Source organism: Patella vulgata, chromosome 2, assembly GCF_932274485.2.
Source record: "Patella vulgata chromosome 2, xgPatVulg1.2, whole genome shotgun sequence".
NCBI lineage: Eukaryota > Metazoa > Mollusca > Gastropoda > Patellidae > Patella > Patella vulgata.
Window position 1 is genome coordinate 92724630 of NC_065880.2, and position 16434 is coordinate 92741063.

At 37.4% G+C, this 16434-nt stretch overlaps 1 protein-coding gene across 1 annotated transcript; it reads left to right on the forward strand.

Moving 5' to 3' along the window:
* The first annotated feature begins 7663 nt into the window (after window positions 1-7663).
* Window positions 7664-12957, forward strand: LOC126810082 (organic cation transporter protein). The gene is made up of 6 exons (XM_050535040.2): window positions 7664-7798; window positions 8557-8772; window positions 9910-10136; window positions 10633-10814; window positions 11580-11737; window positions 12536-12957. Exons 1-6 carry the CDS (start codon window positions 7707-7709, stop codon window positions 12618-12620), a joined length of 960 nt encoding a protein of 319 aa, XP_050390997.2. The 5' UTR covers window positions 7664-7706; the 3' UTR covers window positions 12621-12957.
* Window positions 12958-16434: the final 3477 nt, after the last annotated feature.

Here is a 16434-nt window from a genome sequence, read left to right on the forward strand (position 1 = left end):
ACCTACTTTTTTTCAAATTAATTTATTTAAAATACGGTAAATATTATTGATGGAAGTAAAGCATAGACAACGAATTTATTTAAATCGAGGCGGATTGGGTGGCCGAATGGTCAAAGGTGCATATTGGATCAGAAGGTCTTTCATTGAGTCAACTGGCGTAGTTTCGATTCCCCGCTTGTACGTGACAAGGAATAGGGTCGCCTGTGGATTTGCTTCCAAAACCGCGCTACCATGTACTCATTGGTGTGCACGTAAAAGAACCCTTGAACTAAGAGTAGACCTTAGTGCCAATGTCTGGGCAAAATGCAGATACATGAATAACTTACACAACTTGTGACGTTAATAATAAGGCATTAATATCATGAATTCAATCCCTCCTGGAACGGATGAACTATGTAGACCTATTCTCTGGCTTTAACGACGTCACATGACAGACCCATGTCACGTGATCTTGAGAGAGAGAGAGAGAAATGGGGTTTAACGTCCACTCGACACAAACTAGGTCATTTCGGGACTAACAATGGTTTAATTTTATTTACATAATTCGCTTGCGCGTAGGGGTCTTTAGCAGTGGGAGGAAACCGGAGGCCCCGGAGAAAACCCACGAGGTTGGACAGGCGACACTACTACGTGATCTTGAAATAGTTATAAAATAAGCACCGGCTGACGAACAAGTTGTAAATCATGTTGGAATAGATTCGGATCCGGGAAATGACTCACCTTCGCAGAAGTTCATCAACTGTTACTGCTAATTGTGTATGTATTTATTAATATTGATCGTAACTGCTGTAATCTTTATCTTACGTTGTGTGCTGGAGGTGGGGGGGGGGTAGGGTGAACGTCCTCTTGACACAAACTATGTCAGTCGCGGACCCAGAGAAAACCCCCGACGTTGGGCAGACAGGAGCAGGGAATCGAAACCCTCCCTCGCCACGTGACCCAATAACAGACCTTATGGTCTAGATCGCACGCCTTAACCCTTTGTACTAGAAGTATATATAAGTAAAATAACCCGATTTAATAGCTATTTATACACGTAATATTATGTTATATTTACTACAGACATAATCTTCTGTATTATCATGAACCAGAGAGAGAGAGAGAGAGAGAGAGAGGGTGTGGGGTTTGTGTGTGTGTGTGTGGGGGGTTGTTAACGTCCACTCGACACAAGTAGATATACTTCTAACATGGGAGGGACACCAAGAAAAACCAATAGGTTGGGCAGTCAACCCCGCTGCTTATCGCGCGAGGAATCGAAGCCATGCGTTAAACTATTCGACCACCCAACTGCGCAATTCAACAAGATAACGATTATCTCGCGTTATACCCCACTGCACATGTTTATATACAACAGCAATATAACTCTTTGGTCGTCAAGGTCATCAAATAAAGTGAATCTTTCAATGGTTTCTTGACTTTAAAAACAGCATAGGTAGGTCAGATATTTTTTGTTTGTTTCTATTGTGTTTTTGCTTTTGATTGGGGGAAGGAGGGGGTGGAGGGGGGTACGAAAGAAAGGATATTACGAACTGGGCTACTAGATGGGTGTAGGCTTAAAGTACAACAGAATGGTTATCTTTTTTTTGTTTTTACCTTTTTCTTTAACGAAAAATTATATAAGAATTAGATAATGGCTGATAGAGAAGAGAGAGAAATGGAGTTTAACGTCCACTCGATACAAACTAGGTCATTTCGGGACTAACATATGGTTTAATTTTATTTCAATAATTGGCTTGCGCGTAGGGGTCTTTAGCAGTGGGAGGAAACCGAACCCAACTCCTTGTCATGTGAAACCGGGGATTCGAAACCACGCCAGTCGACTCAATGATACAGCGCGTGCACGCTAACCATTCAGCCATCCAACCCCTCATAGTGGCTGATAGTTCTTGCAATAATAGTTAGAATAGTCTCGATTATCCATTTTTTAAATTGAATTATTAACCACTGATCGTGTATAAATGCCTTGGAAATCTCGAGCTCAGATGGCATTGAGAGTTGTTAAACGAACTATCCCGATTTGAACAGAGTCTCAAAAATAAAAGTCTGAGTAAGTATGAAATTTAAGCGCCAAAATATAGAGGAATGTTGCATTTACCTTGTCTCAAAGTTTCAGCTCAAAATATTGAGTCGTTTGGACGTGAAAGTCAAAACTGCTTACAAACACTTATATGGATATACTACTTCTGAATTTATTAACATGCTACGTTTCAATACACATACAGATATCGTTATCAAGCAAATGATGATATATAACATTTCGCTCGTTCGTTTCTGGGGTTTTACGTCCACTTCCACCTAACATATAACAAAAATGTGGTGGAATATATAGTTAACAAATTGGAAACCATGTAACAGATTAATCATTAATTAAGAATTAACAAGAAGTAATAATATGGATAAACAATTACAAAGGATTAACAAGATGAAAGACTGTAATGTATTGATTAGAAATTATTTGAATTTAGCAGATCAAACTAATAATTATAAGAGATTAACGAGATGAGAGATAGTAATATATAGATGACAATTAAACACTAATTAGCGGGTGAAACCATAACTACAAGATGAAAGGGTTAACCGCACAGGCAAGAAATCGAAAACTAGGGAGAGGATAACATACCCTGATAAAAAACACACATTAATAGGGATTAAATAAATCCACCCAAAGATTAGGGAGAAAATGTCCCGAGTCCCTATTGAATTTTGGCTTATGTTTTTGAATTTCTAGCGCCTCTCGTAGAATTCTATTTTTCCATGTTGATAAATTTCTGGCTAGTATTTCTGTGTTCTCCCATTTGATTTTATGCTTTGGGTTTTAGTAGATGTGTTCTGTTATTGCTGATTAATTATATTCTTGTTTTATAACTGCCGTGTGATGTTCTTTTGTTCTCACTGAAATCGTTCGGGATGTTTCTCCAATATACGCCCCACCGCACTCACAATTTATCTTGTATACAACACCCTTTGGATCATCTCTTGGTTTTTGTATCCTACCACCAGCTTTTAACATAGTTTTAAGTGTGGTTCCGCTGCTGAATACTACCTCTGTGCCGATTTGCTCTGTTAAAATTCTTTTAATATGGTGGCTAGCTGGTCCTATAAATGGGATGGTGATAAATACCGGGCGATTTCTTGTAATGGCATCGGGTGTTATGCATGTATGCGTGAGAGTTTTCTTCATGGTTGTTTTAACTGTGTTGACAAGGTAGTTGTTATATTCTGTACGGACGTGGTTGATGTGCTGTAGTTCAGCGTCGAGTAGATCATCAGGACATACTAATTTTGCGCGTCTTGTTAAGGTACTTATGATTCCAGTTTTGACTTTGGTTGGATGGTTAGAACTATTATGTATGTATTGGTCCGTGTGGGTTGGCTTGCGGTAAACAGTTGTTTTTAGGTTATCTGCGGAGTTGATTACTAATACATCTAGGAGAGATAATTGGTTGTCTTTTTCTAATTCTACAGTAAATTTCATTCGAGGGTGGATGCTATTGAGGTGTTCAAGAAGGTGCTGTGGATTCTGACCTGGTTCTAAAATGGCAAATATGTCATCAACTTTTCTAATCCATGTTATAGGTCGGTTAGGCGTAGACTTTAGGACAGATTCTTCAATATAGGTCATATACACTTCTGTTATGAGAGGGCTTAGGGGTTCATAATAATAGTCACCTGTTTATTACAATATATTATGCATGGGGACCCAATATCCGTGCATATTGTATTTAGTTGTCTTGTTGCTTGTGTTGACAGAATACTCAAGATGATGTATGATGATTTGTTGAAGAAGATAGGAGAGTTTGGGTGGTATCAGAAACGAATATTTGCCGTGACATGTATGCAGCCAATTACATCTGGACTGTTTCTACTGATTTCAATATTTACCATGGCAACGCCATCACACAGGTACATGTAAATTAATATTTTAAAATAAACAAAAAACATGTAGATCGGAATGGGTATATGCTTCCCTGCTTTGAGTTATGCCAGAGCATTCTCATTTTATGATGACTTTTGGGCACGTTGCATGAAATAGGGATTTGCCTACAGACTTTTTAAAAGTCTGCATTTAAAAAATTCCGAAGTCGCCATCACGATAATATTGATGTCTATAATATGTCTATGTCTGCGATCGTTAAGTCGCCATCACGATTACAATGTATATTGATGTCTAGAATATGTCTATGTCTGCGATCGTTAAGTCGCCATCACGATAATGTTGATGTCTATAATATGTCTATGTCTGCGATCGTTAAGTTAATCAACCTGATGTTTCCGCTTTATCGGATTCGGCTTACACCACGACGGTAATGGCGGGAATCGGGCGAAAGACAGAGTATACTTAGAATTTCATGGGTACATGATATCGCCGTCCATTTGGCGAGTTCATTTGATGTCGTCGTTACTCGATTTTACAGAATTCGTTTGCTGCACGTGTATTTGACGACTGCTTACATGGGGAAAAAACGACGCTCGTATGACTGCTGACACGACCTCCCACTACAGAGGGTCAGATCATTAAGCAGTGAAGGCCATCGAAAGTATATATAAACGAAACGAAATATAGATTTGTATTTTATTTAGATTGGATTAAACTGGACTGTGCTTTAAGAATGTTTACATAACTACTTGTTTTATGGAATCAAGATTTTTATTTTAATAATTGAGTAAGGGGAATGTTTATATTTTACAGATGTGCAATACCAGGATATAAAAACGACACCTACCATCAACAAAACGATTACCATGGTTACCTAATAAATCAATCTATACCACAATCCTCTAGCTGTCTTATACGTAATACTACAGTTGATAAATATGGTAATGTGACATCATTAGAATACAAGTGTAGTTCCTGGGTATATGATACCTCCATCTTTACATCAACATTTGTCACTGAGGTAATGCGCATGTCGATAGTTTATCATGTTACTTGTTACTGAGGTGATAATCATGTCGATAGTTTATCACGTCATTTGTCACTGAGGTAATACGCATGTCGATAATATACCCTGACCTTTGACACTGAGGGTGTGATTTATCACTAGCATTAAAGTTGAACGCACGCCCTTTAGATCCTAAGATCTACCATTGAGTCAAATGGTGCTCCAAATATCCGTATGCGCTAGATCATACTTTATTCCCGAAATGACATAATATTCAAATCCACTATATATAACAGGCTAACGATGGCATCGAAAGTTGATTATTGTCTGGATAAGTTAAATAATGTCTAATTAATAATTTAAAAAACCCTGCAGAATTAGGTCTTGTATAATGTATGTTTAAGGGGTATTATTTATTATGAAACAGTTTGATCTGGTTTGTGATAATGTTTGTTTATATTGAAACAATTTGATATGGTTTGTGATAATGCATGTTTATTTATTTTGAAACAGTTTGATATGGTTTGTGATAATGTTTGTTTATATTGAAACAGTTTGATATGGTTTGTGATAATGTTTGTTTATATTGAAACAGTTTGATATGGTTTGTGATAATGCTGTACTGGAGAGTAATGCTGTAATGATTCTATTTCTGGGTTTACTACTTGGATATGGCCTTCTGGGTAATGTAGCTGATCTGTAAGTTTATATAATTCTATTTTCAGAAGAAAAGCTCTCTAGAAAAACTATCTTAAATTCTTATGGTAAATTAAAAAAGATGAGTTTTGATTTGGTTACTTTTCAAACTTCATCTCCCACCCACTGAAAAATATAAATAGCCTTAACCTAGTTGATTGTTGATCTTGTTAAATATGCAATCAGCTCACGTGGGCTCTACACGAGTGTGTCTGTTTTTTTTATTTTTTTGGTGGGGGGGATTGGGTGGCCGGATGGTTAGCATATGCGCGCTGTATCATAAGCCCTGTCATTGAGTCGACTGGCAAGGTTTCGAATCCCCGGTTGTACGTGACAAGGAGTAGGGCCGCCTGTCCAACGTCTTGGGTTTTCTCCCAGTCCTCCGGTTTCCTCCCACTGCTAAAGACCCATACGCGCAAGCGAATTATTGAAATAAAATTGAGCAATATGTTAGTGCCGAAATGACATGCTTTGTGTCGAGTGGACGTTAAATCCAATATCTCTCTCTCTCTCTCTCTCTCTCTCTCTCTCTGTTTATTTTTTTAATAGACCCATCTGCAAATGACAAAATATATCGATTATATATTTGTTGTGATCTATATTATATATATGTTGTGATCTAAAATTGGAGTGGATTTGGAAACCCGGGTAATTGTAGCGAAGTTTGAAACATCGTCGGTCTGTGATAGATTGATCCCAACGTATTCTAACTGCGATGGAGGCCCAAGGAAAGCACTCAGCTACTATTGTTCGAAACCGAGGCTCATTTCAAATTGAATATCTTATAATATTATTATAGTAAATATAAAAAAATAACGAGATTGGAAATTAGTTAATTTTGAAATTAGTTCATTTTGAAATTAGTTCATTTTGAATATATTTAATCATTACCAAATGACCATATATTTCTATAAGCTCGACTTATTTTCAGATTTGGTCGTAAACCGTTAATGGTAGTATCGAACTATGTGTTTGTAATTTGTGCGTATCTGATGGTTTGGTCACCTAATTACATAGTACTATTAGTATTAAGGTTTTTTCTTGGACTTTCTATAAGTGGACAGGCTCTTACTTGCTATATAATTGGTAGGTTTAAATTTACTCTGATTTATATTTTACATTCTGTAAATGATTTGTTTAATAGACAAATCGGATTGTTCCTGATGTACCTTTTATGCAATTTCAATATTTTTTTTTATCGACGGCCTAATGTAACTCGAAATAAGCAGTCTTGATCAATAAACAAATAATGCACTTTTGAGTGAATTTTTCGCACTCGCAAATCCCTCCCGGCGCTGGCCTAGAAAGTGTGAATTCGAAATAAGAGTAGGCACCGCTGGCCAGACACAATTCCCCTCACAGGACACTGTATAGCACTGTTGGTGCAGAAATGTATTTAGGACTGGATAGATGACTACTTACACCATAGACTTGAACGTTCGAGTATTCGTCATAATTCCAAGATGGCGGTGATCACGTCATGTCCAGTGCATATAGTATTTCAAGTAAGAACGATTTTGCATGTATATATTTGTTATCTTTATAGGGGTAGAATTAGTTGGTCCATCTAAAAGACGATACACTGGTGTAATATCTAACTTAACATGGTGTCTTGGTTTGTTCATGATTTGTTTTTATAGATAAATCTGATTGGGCCTAATGTACCTTTTATGTAAATTCACTATGTTTTTTATCTACGGCCTAATGTAACCCAAAGATTAAACAGTCTTGATCTTTTAAAACCTATATTTTATTACTTTACTAGCGGACATCATAGGCCAAGCTCAAGGGACGAAATAACGCACTTTTGAGTGACCTTTTCGCCCGCAAGCAAATCCCCCCGGTGCTGGCCTCATAGGACACTGTGTGGCACTGTTGGCCCAGAAATGTATTTGGGACTGTATAGATGACTACTTACACCAAAGACTTGAACTTTCTGGTATCTGTCATAATTCCAAGATGGCTGCGATGACGTCATGTCCGGTTTAGTCGATTTATACTATTTCAAGTAAAGAACGATTTTGCATGTATATATTTGTTATCTTTATAGGGGTAGAATTTGTTGGTCCATCTAAAAGACGATACACTGGTGTAATATCTAACTTAACATGGTGTCTTGGTTTGTTCATGATTTCATTATTTGGCTATCTCATCAGAAATTGGCGATATTTACATCTTACTGCTGCTATCTTTTCAACGCATCTCTTGTTCTTTTTTCTGTAAGTTACTTTTAAGTGTTTTCTGTAAAATAATACCATTCATGTGATTTTATACAGATCTATATTTCGTTTCGTTTTTTAATACCTTCGATGACCTCTACTACATGAGGATCTGACCAGTTGTAGCTGGAGGTCGCGTCATAGGTCATACGAGCGTAAGAGCGCCTTTTGACCCTATGGCGTCAGACATTTGATTACCCAATCCGCGTTGATGTTTCTATTAGGTTACCCACAGTTTCGTGCAACTCACGCCAAAAACAGGCCGTTTCATTGGCTAATCTCTCACATCATCCAGAACGCGGGCAGTAAAGACAAGTAAACTTAATTTTGAACTATAAAAAACGAAACGAAATAGGATCTGTGTTTTAATCTGATTGTAAAAATACACCACAGTAACAAACATTCTGTATTACTAAGAAGTCTAAAAAGGAATACGACTGTCCTGTGTAACAAAATTAATGGTTAGCACGTGCGCGTTGAATCATAAGGTCTGTCATTGAGTCAACTGGCATGGTTTCCATTCCCTGCTTTTACGTGACATGTGTTAGTCCCGAAATGACCTAGTTTGGGTCAGGGTGGACGTTAACCGCCCCCCCCCTCTCTCTCTCTCTCTCTCTCTCTCTCTCTCTCGCTAATGATAGTTTTGGATTTGTGAGTTCTGCGTATCTAATGGTTTGGTTACCTAACCACATAGAACCGAATACAAAAACATTGTAGAATAAAATTAATCATGACTGCAATATATACTCATTTTACAGAATAATTCCAGAAAGTCCACGTTGGTTATTAACTAAAGGTTATAAGGTCAAGGCCAGGAAAATAATAACCAAAGTTGCTGAAGTCAACAAGAAAATAATAAGTGAAGCAGTTATTAATACAATAAAAGTTCCAGCAAATATCACTACTGCTAAATTCTGGAAACTGTGTTCAACTAAGAAACGGTGTCTAAGAACTTTTGTTATTTATTTCATGTGGTAAGTTATCGCTGTCCTTATCAATTTAGAAAATACATAAATGTCCGGGTAGAAGAGGCACATCAAATAGATGGTCTGGTACAAGGTAGAATAGACACATCAAATAGATGGTCTGTTACCAGGGAGAATAGACACATCAAATAGATGGTCTGGTACCAGGTGGAATAGCCACATCAAATAGATGATCTGGTACCAGGTAGAAAAGACATGTCAAATAGATGGTCTGTTACCGGGAGAATAGACACATCAAATAGATGATCTGGTACCAGGTGGAATAGCCACATCAAATAGATGATCTGGTACCAGGTAGAAAAGACACATCAAATAGATGGTCTGTTACCAGGGAGAATAGACACATCAAATAGATGGTCTGGTACCAGGTGGAATAGCCACATCAAATAGATGATCTGGTACCAGGTAGAAAAGACATGTCAAATAGATGGTCTGTTACCAGGAGAATAGACAAATCAAATAGATGATCTGTTACCGGGGAGATTAGACATATCAAATAGATGATCTGTTACCGGGAGAATAGACAAATCAAATAGATGATCTGTTACCGGGAGAATAGACAAATCAAATAGATGATCTGTTACCGGGAGAATAGACAAATCAAATAGATGATCTGTTACCGGGAGAATAGACAAATCAAATAGATGATCTGTTACCGGGAGAATAGACCAATCAAATAGATGATCTGTTACCGGGAGAATAGACAAATCAAATAGATGATCTGTTACCGGGGAGATTAGACATATCAAATAGATCCGTTTGCATGAAGAAGAGGTACATGAAAACGATGCTCTGCCACTGGCAACATCTCTACAGCTTACAGATTACATTTTAACGTTGAGAAAACACAAAAGAATATCAATTCCAATAATTTCAGTATTAATTTTCAGAACCAGTTTATTTTAAAGTAGAGCAAAACATAGGCCGAGTGAAGCTGAATTAACAAAACCATTGTGAGAAGAGGTCGGGTAATTTCCATCAAAGATAGGTGAAGAGTCTCTCGCGCTTGAGATGATAGAGATTAGATAATCCACACCTTTTCAGTGGCGCATGGTAGAAGGTCTGTCAAAGAACAACGTCAATCACCCGCAACGGGTTACTAAAATTGATCATGTTTTTTTGCAGGTTTGCAACAAGTGTCACTTATTTTGGAATTATGTTAAATTTAGAGTCGTTAGTTGGAGACATATACCTGAATCTTGTTCTAGCAACGATTGTGGAAGCCGTTTGTGTTATAGTAGTTTTATTAACGGTAGAACGGTTAGGACGAAAAAGACTTCTGTGTGGCTGTTTTCTACTGGGGAGTATAGCTTTAATAGCTGTAATATTAATTATATTATACACACCACCAGGTATGATCCGAAGTATTTACTAACTATATCATGTCAACCTTCTAACTTATATATATTACTAACTGTTGTTTGTTTGTTCTGGGTTGACGGCTATACTAGTGCAGCTCGGAGGATGGAATGTGGGGTATAAAAGCAACTCGAGCACGGGAGTGACTTAGGTTTGATGGTTCTGCATTACCGCTTCCGGTTTCGGAGTTATACCTCTTCCGGTTTCAAGAAACTCCTATAAAGAGGAGTGACATGGCCCTACCCATAACTAAATAGACACGCACGTTAAGCAGATAGCCAATAGAAAGATAGACGCCCCTTTGTCCTGGCCAAGGACACAATTCTGACACCCCGTTTTCATTTGACCAGTCGGAGCTGAAAAATAGGGCATTAAACCTCATTTCATTTCATTTCCCTTCTGGCATCTTTGTTCAAGCTTTTCTGAAGCAGTGGAATTCGGTTTACTATAAGATGATGGAAAACAATTTCTGGTTGGTTTTGTTTTCAGATGTCAAGTGGCTTATTACGTGTTTTACTCTCTTGGGTCAATGTGGAATTAACGGCGCTTTTGCCTTATGCTGGTTATGGACAAGTGAACTATTCCCAACCGAATTAAGAAATGTTGGTACTGGTACAAGTTCTGCTTCAGCAAGAATCGGATCAGTGGTTGCACCTTATTTAAAACTTTTAGTAAGCTACAATATTCAAGGTCGGAAAACCGGCTGGGTGTGGTGTGGGGAATGAAACCACGACACCGCATCAAACTTAAAGATTTTTTTTTATAAACCATATGTGCGTATTGTGTCTTCGCCCCTGCCCATCCGTAAAGTATTGAGAGACAGAAACATATCGATATTAAACCCGTGAACGCGATAGAGGCTGCAGTTTTAAAATTTAATGTGAAGCATTTTGATCAAATATTCAGCTTTGTGCGACTTTCCCTTTGTCGAAAACCTCGTGAAAGCGAGGACAATGAGAGGACCAATTCTATCGATATCCAACGTTCTGTTCCAGAGTTACCCAGCGCACTCAATTTGGGTTGAAACATTGTGGCCAAACCAATAACGAAAACCCTGTGAACCCGATACAAGCTACAGTTATAAACAGATTGTTTCAATTTTGGTGTGAACCATGAGAGGACGAATCTTATTCACACCTCGCGTTCCTCGTCCTTTTGTTCCAGAGCCGCGTCTCCTTATTCCGATAATCTTGTAAACTATTATTTTTTTTTTTTCAAATTTGGTTTAAAGTATTGCGGTACCCAAACCCCCTATTTTGGTTTAAAGCATTGCGGTCATGAGAGGACCTATAGATATTCAGCGTTACCCAAACCCCCTATTTGTGGACGTATGAACGCATAACAGGCAACAGTTTTGTGTTATTCAATGCGAAACACAAGTAATTTTCATGTTACAGTTATCTGCCTCACTATTAGTTTTGTTTTTATCCTTTCAGGGTAGTTTAATGCCAGGTAGATTTGAAGAGGTTTCGCCATTCATTTTATTCTGTATTGTGTGTATAATTGCTCTGGTGTTGACCTTATTTCTGCTGCCAGAAACATTTCATCAGAATCTACCAGATACTGTTGAAGATGCTGAACGATTAGGAGACGGGTGAGCTTGCCAATATTATTTCCTTACAGATAGCCCCCCTCCCAACTCACCCCTTCTCTTAACGTGTGGCAATATTGAATGAAATTCATGTCCGCGGTGGATCGTTTGTCATTCTAGCCAACGAGAAGATCTTTAACATTTTGTTGTTCGGATGAAAGAACGGGAAGTGCGCGGCAACGTTTTCAACAATATTGTATTTTCAGTCCATTTGATTTATCTATGAGTATTTTTGTAACAAATTAACTTTTCTCAGTTCAGATGATTGTAAATGCTCAAAATGGTGGACGGAGAGATATGGTTCAATTTTATTTTTTGATAAAAAAAAACCCCAAGAGGTTGGACAGGTAACCCTACTCCTTGTCACGGACAACCTGACAACCGGGGAATCGAAACCACGCCAGTTGACTCAATGACAGACCTTATGATACAGCGCACAAGCGCGATCATTCGGCCATCCACCCCCACCTCCCTAATGGTGGACGGTAAAACTCCATAAAACGGGAGCAAATGACAACTGATCATATCCTTGCTTCCTTTAGTCAAACTTTTATAATTTCTACATAACTTTCTTTACAGTCCTAGCTTCCTTGGAAAATTGCGCATCGAGAGATAGACTTCCATTTTTTGATATGACGTCACAATTCTGAGACAGTGGCGATTCAGTCATGCTTGCATTTTAGTAGACATTTAAATTTTAAGTTTAATTTTATAAATGTTATTTCGGTGAAGTATAATTTTATAAATGTTATTTTGCTAGACATTTGAAGTTTAGTTAAGTCATTTTATGTATTATTACAGATCTGGTGATGCTGTTGATGAAAAGGAATTAGCTGCCAGTATGTTAGGAACTGAAGTAAATGGCGATGCATCGCTTGTTATTTGACACCCTATCTTTCTTTAGGGCGCTGGTTTGTGACAAGTGCATTTTAAGACCTTTTACCACTGTTCTCCCTCCATACATGAAAAATATAAGAATATATTTAAAACAAAATTAAAATTGAGACTATTTGTCAAGAATGTTCTATTTGGACAGTTCTATAAAAGTTCTATGAGTGTTTGAAGTTTTCACAAGATAGTCTTAATTGTCAAGTACAATTGTTACGATACTGAATGAAGTCTCGATTATCGTTAAATCATTTAATGGCTAAAGTGGTCTAAGTCATTCAATATCAAGACCATCCGATGGCGTAAATGTAAATAACATTTGAATCTAGAAAACTACCCGCACTATGAAGATTTAGCTCTTAAATAATGCTTTTTTGTATTAATTTTTATTATGTTTATTTTACGTTATTAAACCAATGTAATATTATTGGTCTTGTAACATAAGGGTAATATTATTGGTCTTGTAACGTAAGGGTAATATTATTGTTCTTGTAACGCAAGGGTAATATTATTGTTCTTGTAACGCGAGGGTAATATTATTGATTTTGTCAAGCGAGGGTAATATTATTGTTTTTGTAACGCGAGGGCAATATTCTTGTTCTTGTAACGCCAGGGTAATATTATTGTTCTTGTAACGCCAGGGTAATATTATTGACCTTGTAACGAGGGTAATGTAAAATCGCTGCAGTACGAGTCCATAATTCAAGAACAGGTTCCAGCTCGTAGTTGCCTTCTATCAGACCGGCCGAATTTTGGAATTATATGATCATATTGACAAAAAAAGTTATGCTTTTATCACTATAAACATGGTAACGTCTGACAAATGGTAAATATAATGTCATGTTTGAAAGAGACAGAAAGCGCAAACATTCATCCCCATTGTATTCTACGTGTAAAACAATAGTTGGTATATTTCTTCTCTCTGGCCCATTAATATCTACATTCAACGTTTCCGATGAAGGATGAGCTCACTGACCATGTCCCCCTTTTCTATTGTCTATCTTATTCTTGGTATCTTGTCTGAAATTGTGAAAGTATTAGATTTAATGTTTATTTTATTAAATGGGAGCCCGGGTTGTAGAGTGATTAAAGGAACTGGCTCGCAAACGTGGATGTCTCGGTATCGACCTTGGTGTTGGCCCAGAAAGTTCCTCGGGTGTTCCCCCTTGTCAGTTGTGTTTGGCAAGGAACATTGTCTTTTCGCTCGAATTGGAAGAAAAACCGTGGTCCTGTGTGTACACATTGGAATTCGAAAGAGTAGACCGTAGCGCCGCTGTCCGGGTAAATGTCCCTCATAGTACAGTGTATACCGACCATATTCATGTCTTCATTCGTCCACTGGGACGTTAAACCCCATTTCATTTCAATTTATATTTTGGTAAACAATCTTAGACATTACCCATTAAAATGTATCGAATGTGATGATATAAATACATGTTACAGTTAGTTAGGAAACGCAGGGTGCTATTTTTATCCCAGTTAAATACCATCCCACACTTAGGCTGCCTGTCTACAGCTAGCTACGTCTGAGAACAGGCACTAAGCTAATTACCCGACATTGTAATTCCTACATCGACGATTTTAGTCGAAAACACTGAGTTTGCTTTTAGTAATTTTTAGAAGTATTGAATGAAATTAAATATGTTAATTTAACCGCTGTGTGTATGAAAGATGTCAAACTAATCAAAGCCGAATCACAAAATAGTCCTCTAATTATTCAATATGGCGGCGCCCATAAAAGGTAATTTCACAGAGGCGGTTTTGTTTGCGAAGACAAATTTAGGAGTATCTAACCTTGTTTTGAAAGATAAACAGATTGAAACTCTAAAGATAGTTTACAATGGCAAAGAATTTATTGCAATATTACCCACTAGTGCATATTATATATCGCTTTTACCGGATTGGCAGAAGTTGACATTTTGCTAAAGACACGTGTTTACATAAAACACGTGCGTTCTTGGGTTATTTTTACTCTGTTGTTTACACAAAGCTGTAGTCCCGTCGATAAGTCCCGCCCCAAAATGATCACGTGAGCGTTTTAAATGGCGGCTAATTGGGGCAGTGATCATAATGACGTATGACGTAGATGGATCGCTGCGTGCAGTTTGAGTTAAATACATGTTACTGTTAGTCAGGAAACGCAGGGTGGTATTTTATCTCCGGTAAAACACGATCCACATGTTTACTGTAGGAATACTCAACAATATATCATTGGGACTAAAATTAACCTACCTATTAGTCAGCAATTTCTCAACATTATAAACCTATAACGGTAAACCTCTTTGATCTTTGGGATATATTCTATGCCCGGAATAACTTGAGGTCTTATTTCGATTTCCAGCTGTTAAGGGTTCTTTTACCTGCATACCAATGTGTACACAAGACTTAGGTTTTTTTCACAGCCGAACGACTTTACGTTGTCCGTTGCCAGGCTCCCGTCCTACACCACTGGGAAGGTAGAACTACGCCGGAAAATCTCCGTAAATACCGGGACCTCACTGAGCCCTCATGTGTCTCATATAGCAAACGCAGAATAGCTTTTGTAATGCCGTATACATGTGGCGTCCACAAGTTAATAACGTTTTGACACTTTTATCGAATTCAAGGGTTATTCCATTTAGTCGCAAAGAAGAGACACCTTAAATATCAATGGTATCGTTGCAATATTTTTCCTTTTAACAGAGTTAAATATGCACTATTCAAGATCTAAATCTGCCCATAGCAGGTCTTCCTTTAGATCTTAAATGTTATATAAACTATTAAATAGACATATGAAGACCACAGGGGAAAACTGATGATGTCCACATTTATGCTTTTGTTCGATTATTTCCCCTGATTTTACCCCTTGGTCCCTTCTTTTTTCTCCATAAATATTGTATGGAACAACTGGACGTGCCTCTCTCTACGGAGGGTTTTTTAAAAGGCATAAAAGGGAAAAAAAGGTGATGTCCAAACCATGGTCAGTCAAATAAAATGCCCAAAATACACTATAGGAATGCTACGGGAGTGTGCACCAGCTTAATTAATGCTCTCACTAAATGCATGAATAAATGAGTGTTTAAACTGGAAATTTCCATTTACTCAAAAGTCAGAAAACGTGACATCGCCAGTGTTTCCCCTGGAATCTTTATATATTAAAGATACATTATGGGAGATTCGGTAACGAGTTGGCAGTTCTCACTATAGTAGTTAAAAACTAGATAATGTAAAGGCAATTTGGTGAAAATTTCATTCAAATTGATCCACTATGAACCGAGAACTAAGCGACTGAAATTCCCATAAGCCTCGGTCATCATTACTAAAGTCAGTACGATAAACAGCATAGTCTCGATTATCCATTTAATCGAGAAGGAAAGTTATGCAGTAAATCGGCTTACAATCCACTAAAGATCGCAGGCTTGCGCTGCCATCCAGAGTTGATTATGACCTGGATAGGTTAATTAATGTCTAATTAATAATTTAGATAACATTTCAGGCCTTAAGAAAGACCTGAAATAGGCAGATTTAGCTCTTGCATAATGCATGTTTAAATGTTATATAAACTATTAAATAGGCATATATTAACATGACAAATCCATAATCAACTCTCAATGCATCGTTATTCCGCGTTATTTAATGGATTTGAATACATTTTGTGATGGATAATTTAACATAAAAATGGATGACCGAGACTTTGTTATCATACCAACGTTCGTAATGACGACCGAGACTAGCTTAAAATTAAATCGCTAATATCTTGGGTCCAGGGTGAATGAACTTTTAACTTTTCAGCATATTTTGTTTTCATTATCTATTTTGAACTATTATAGCGT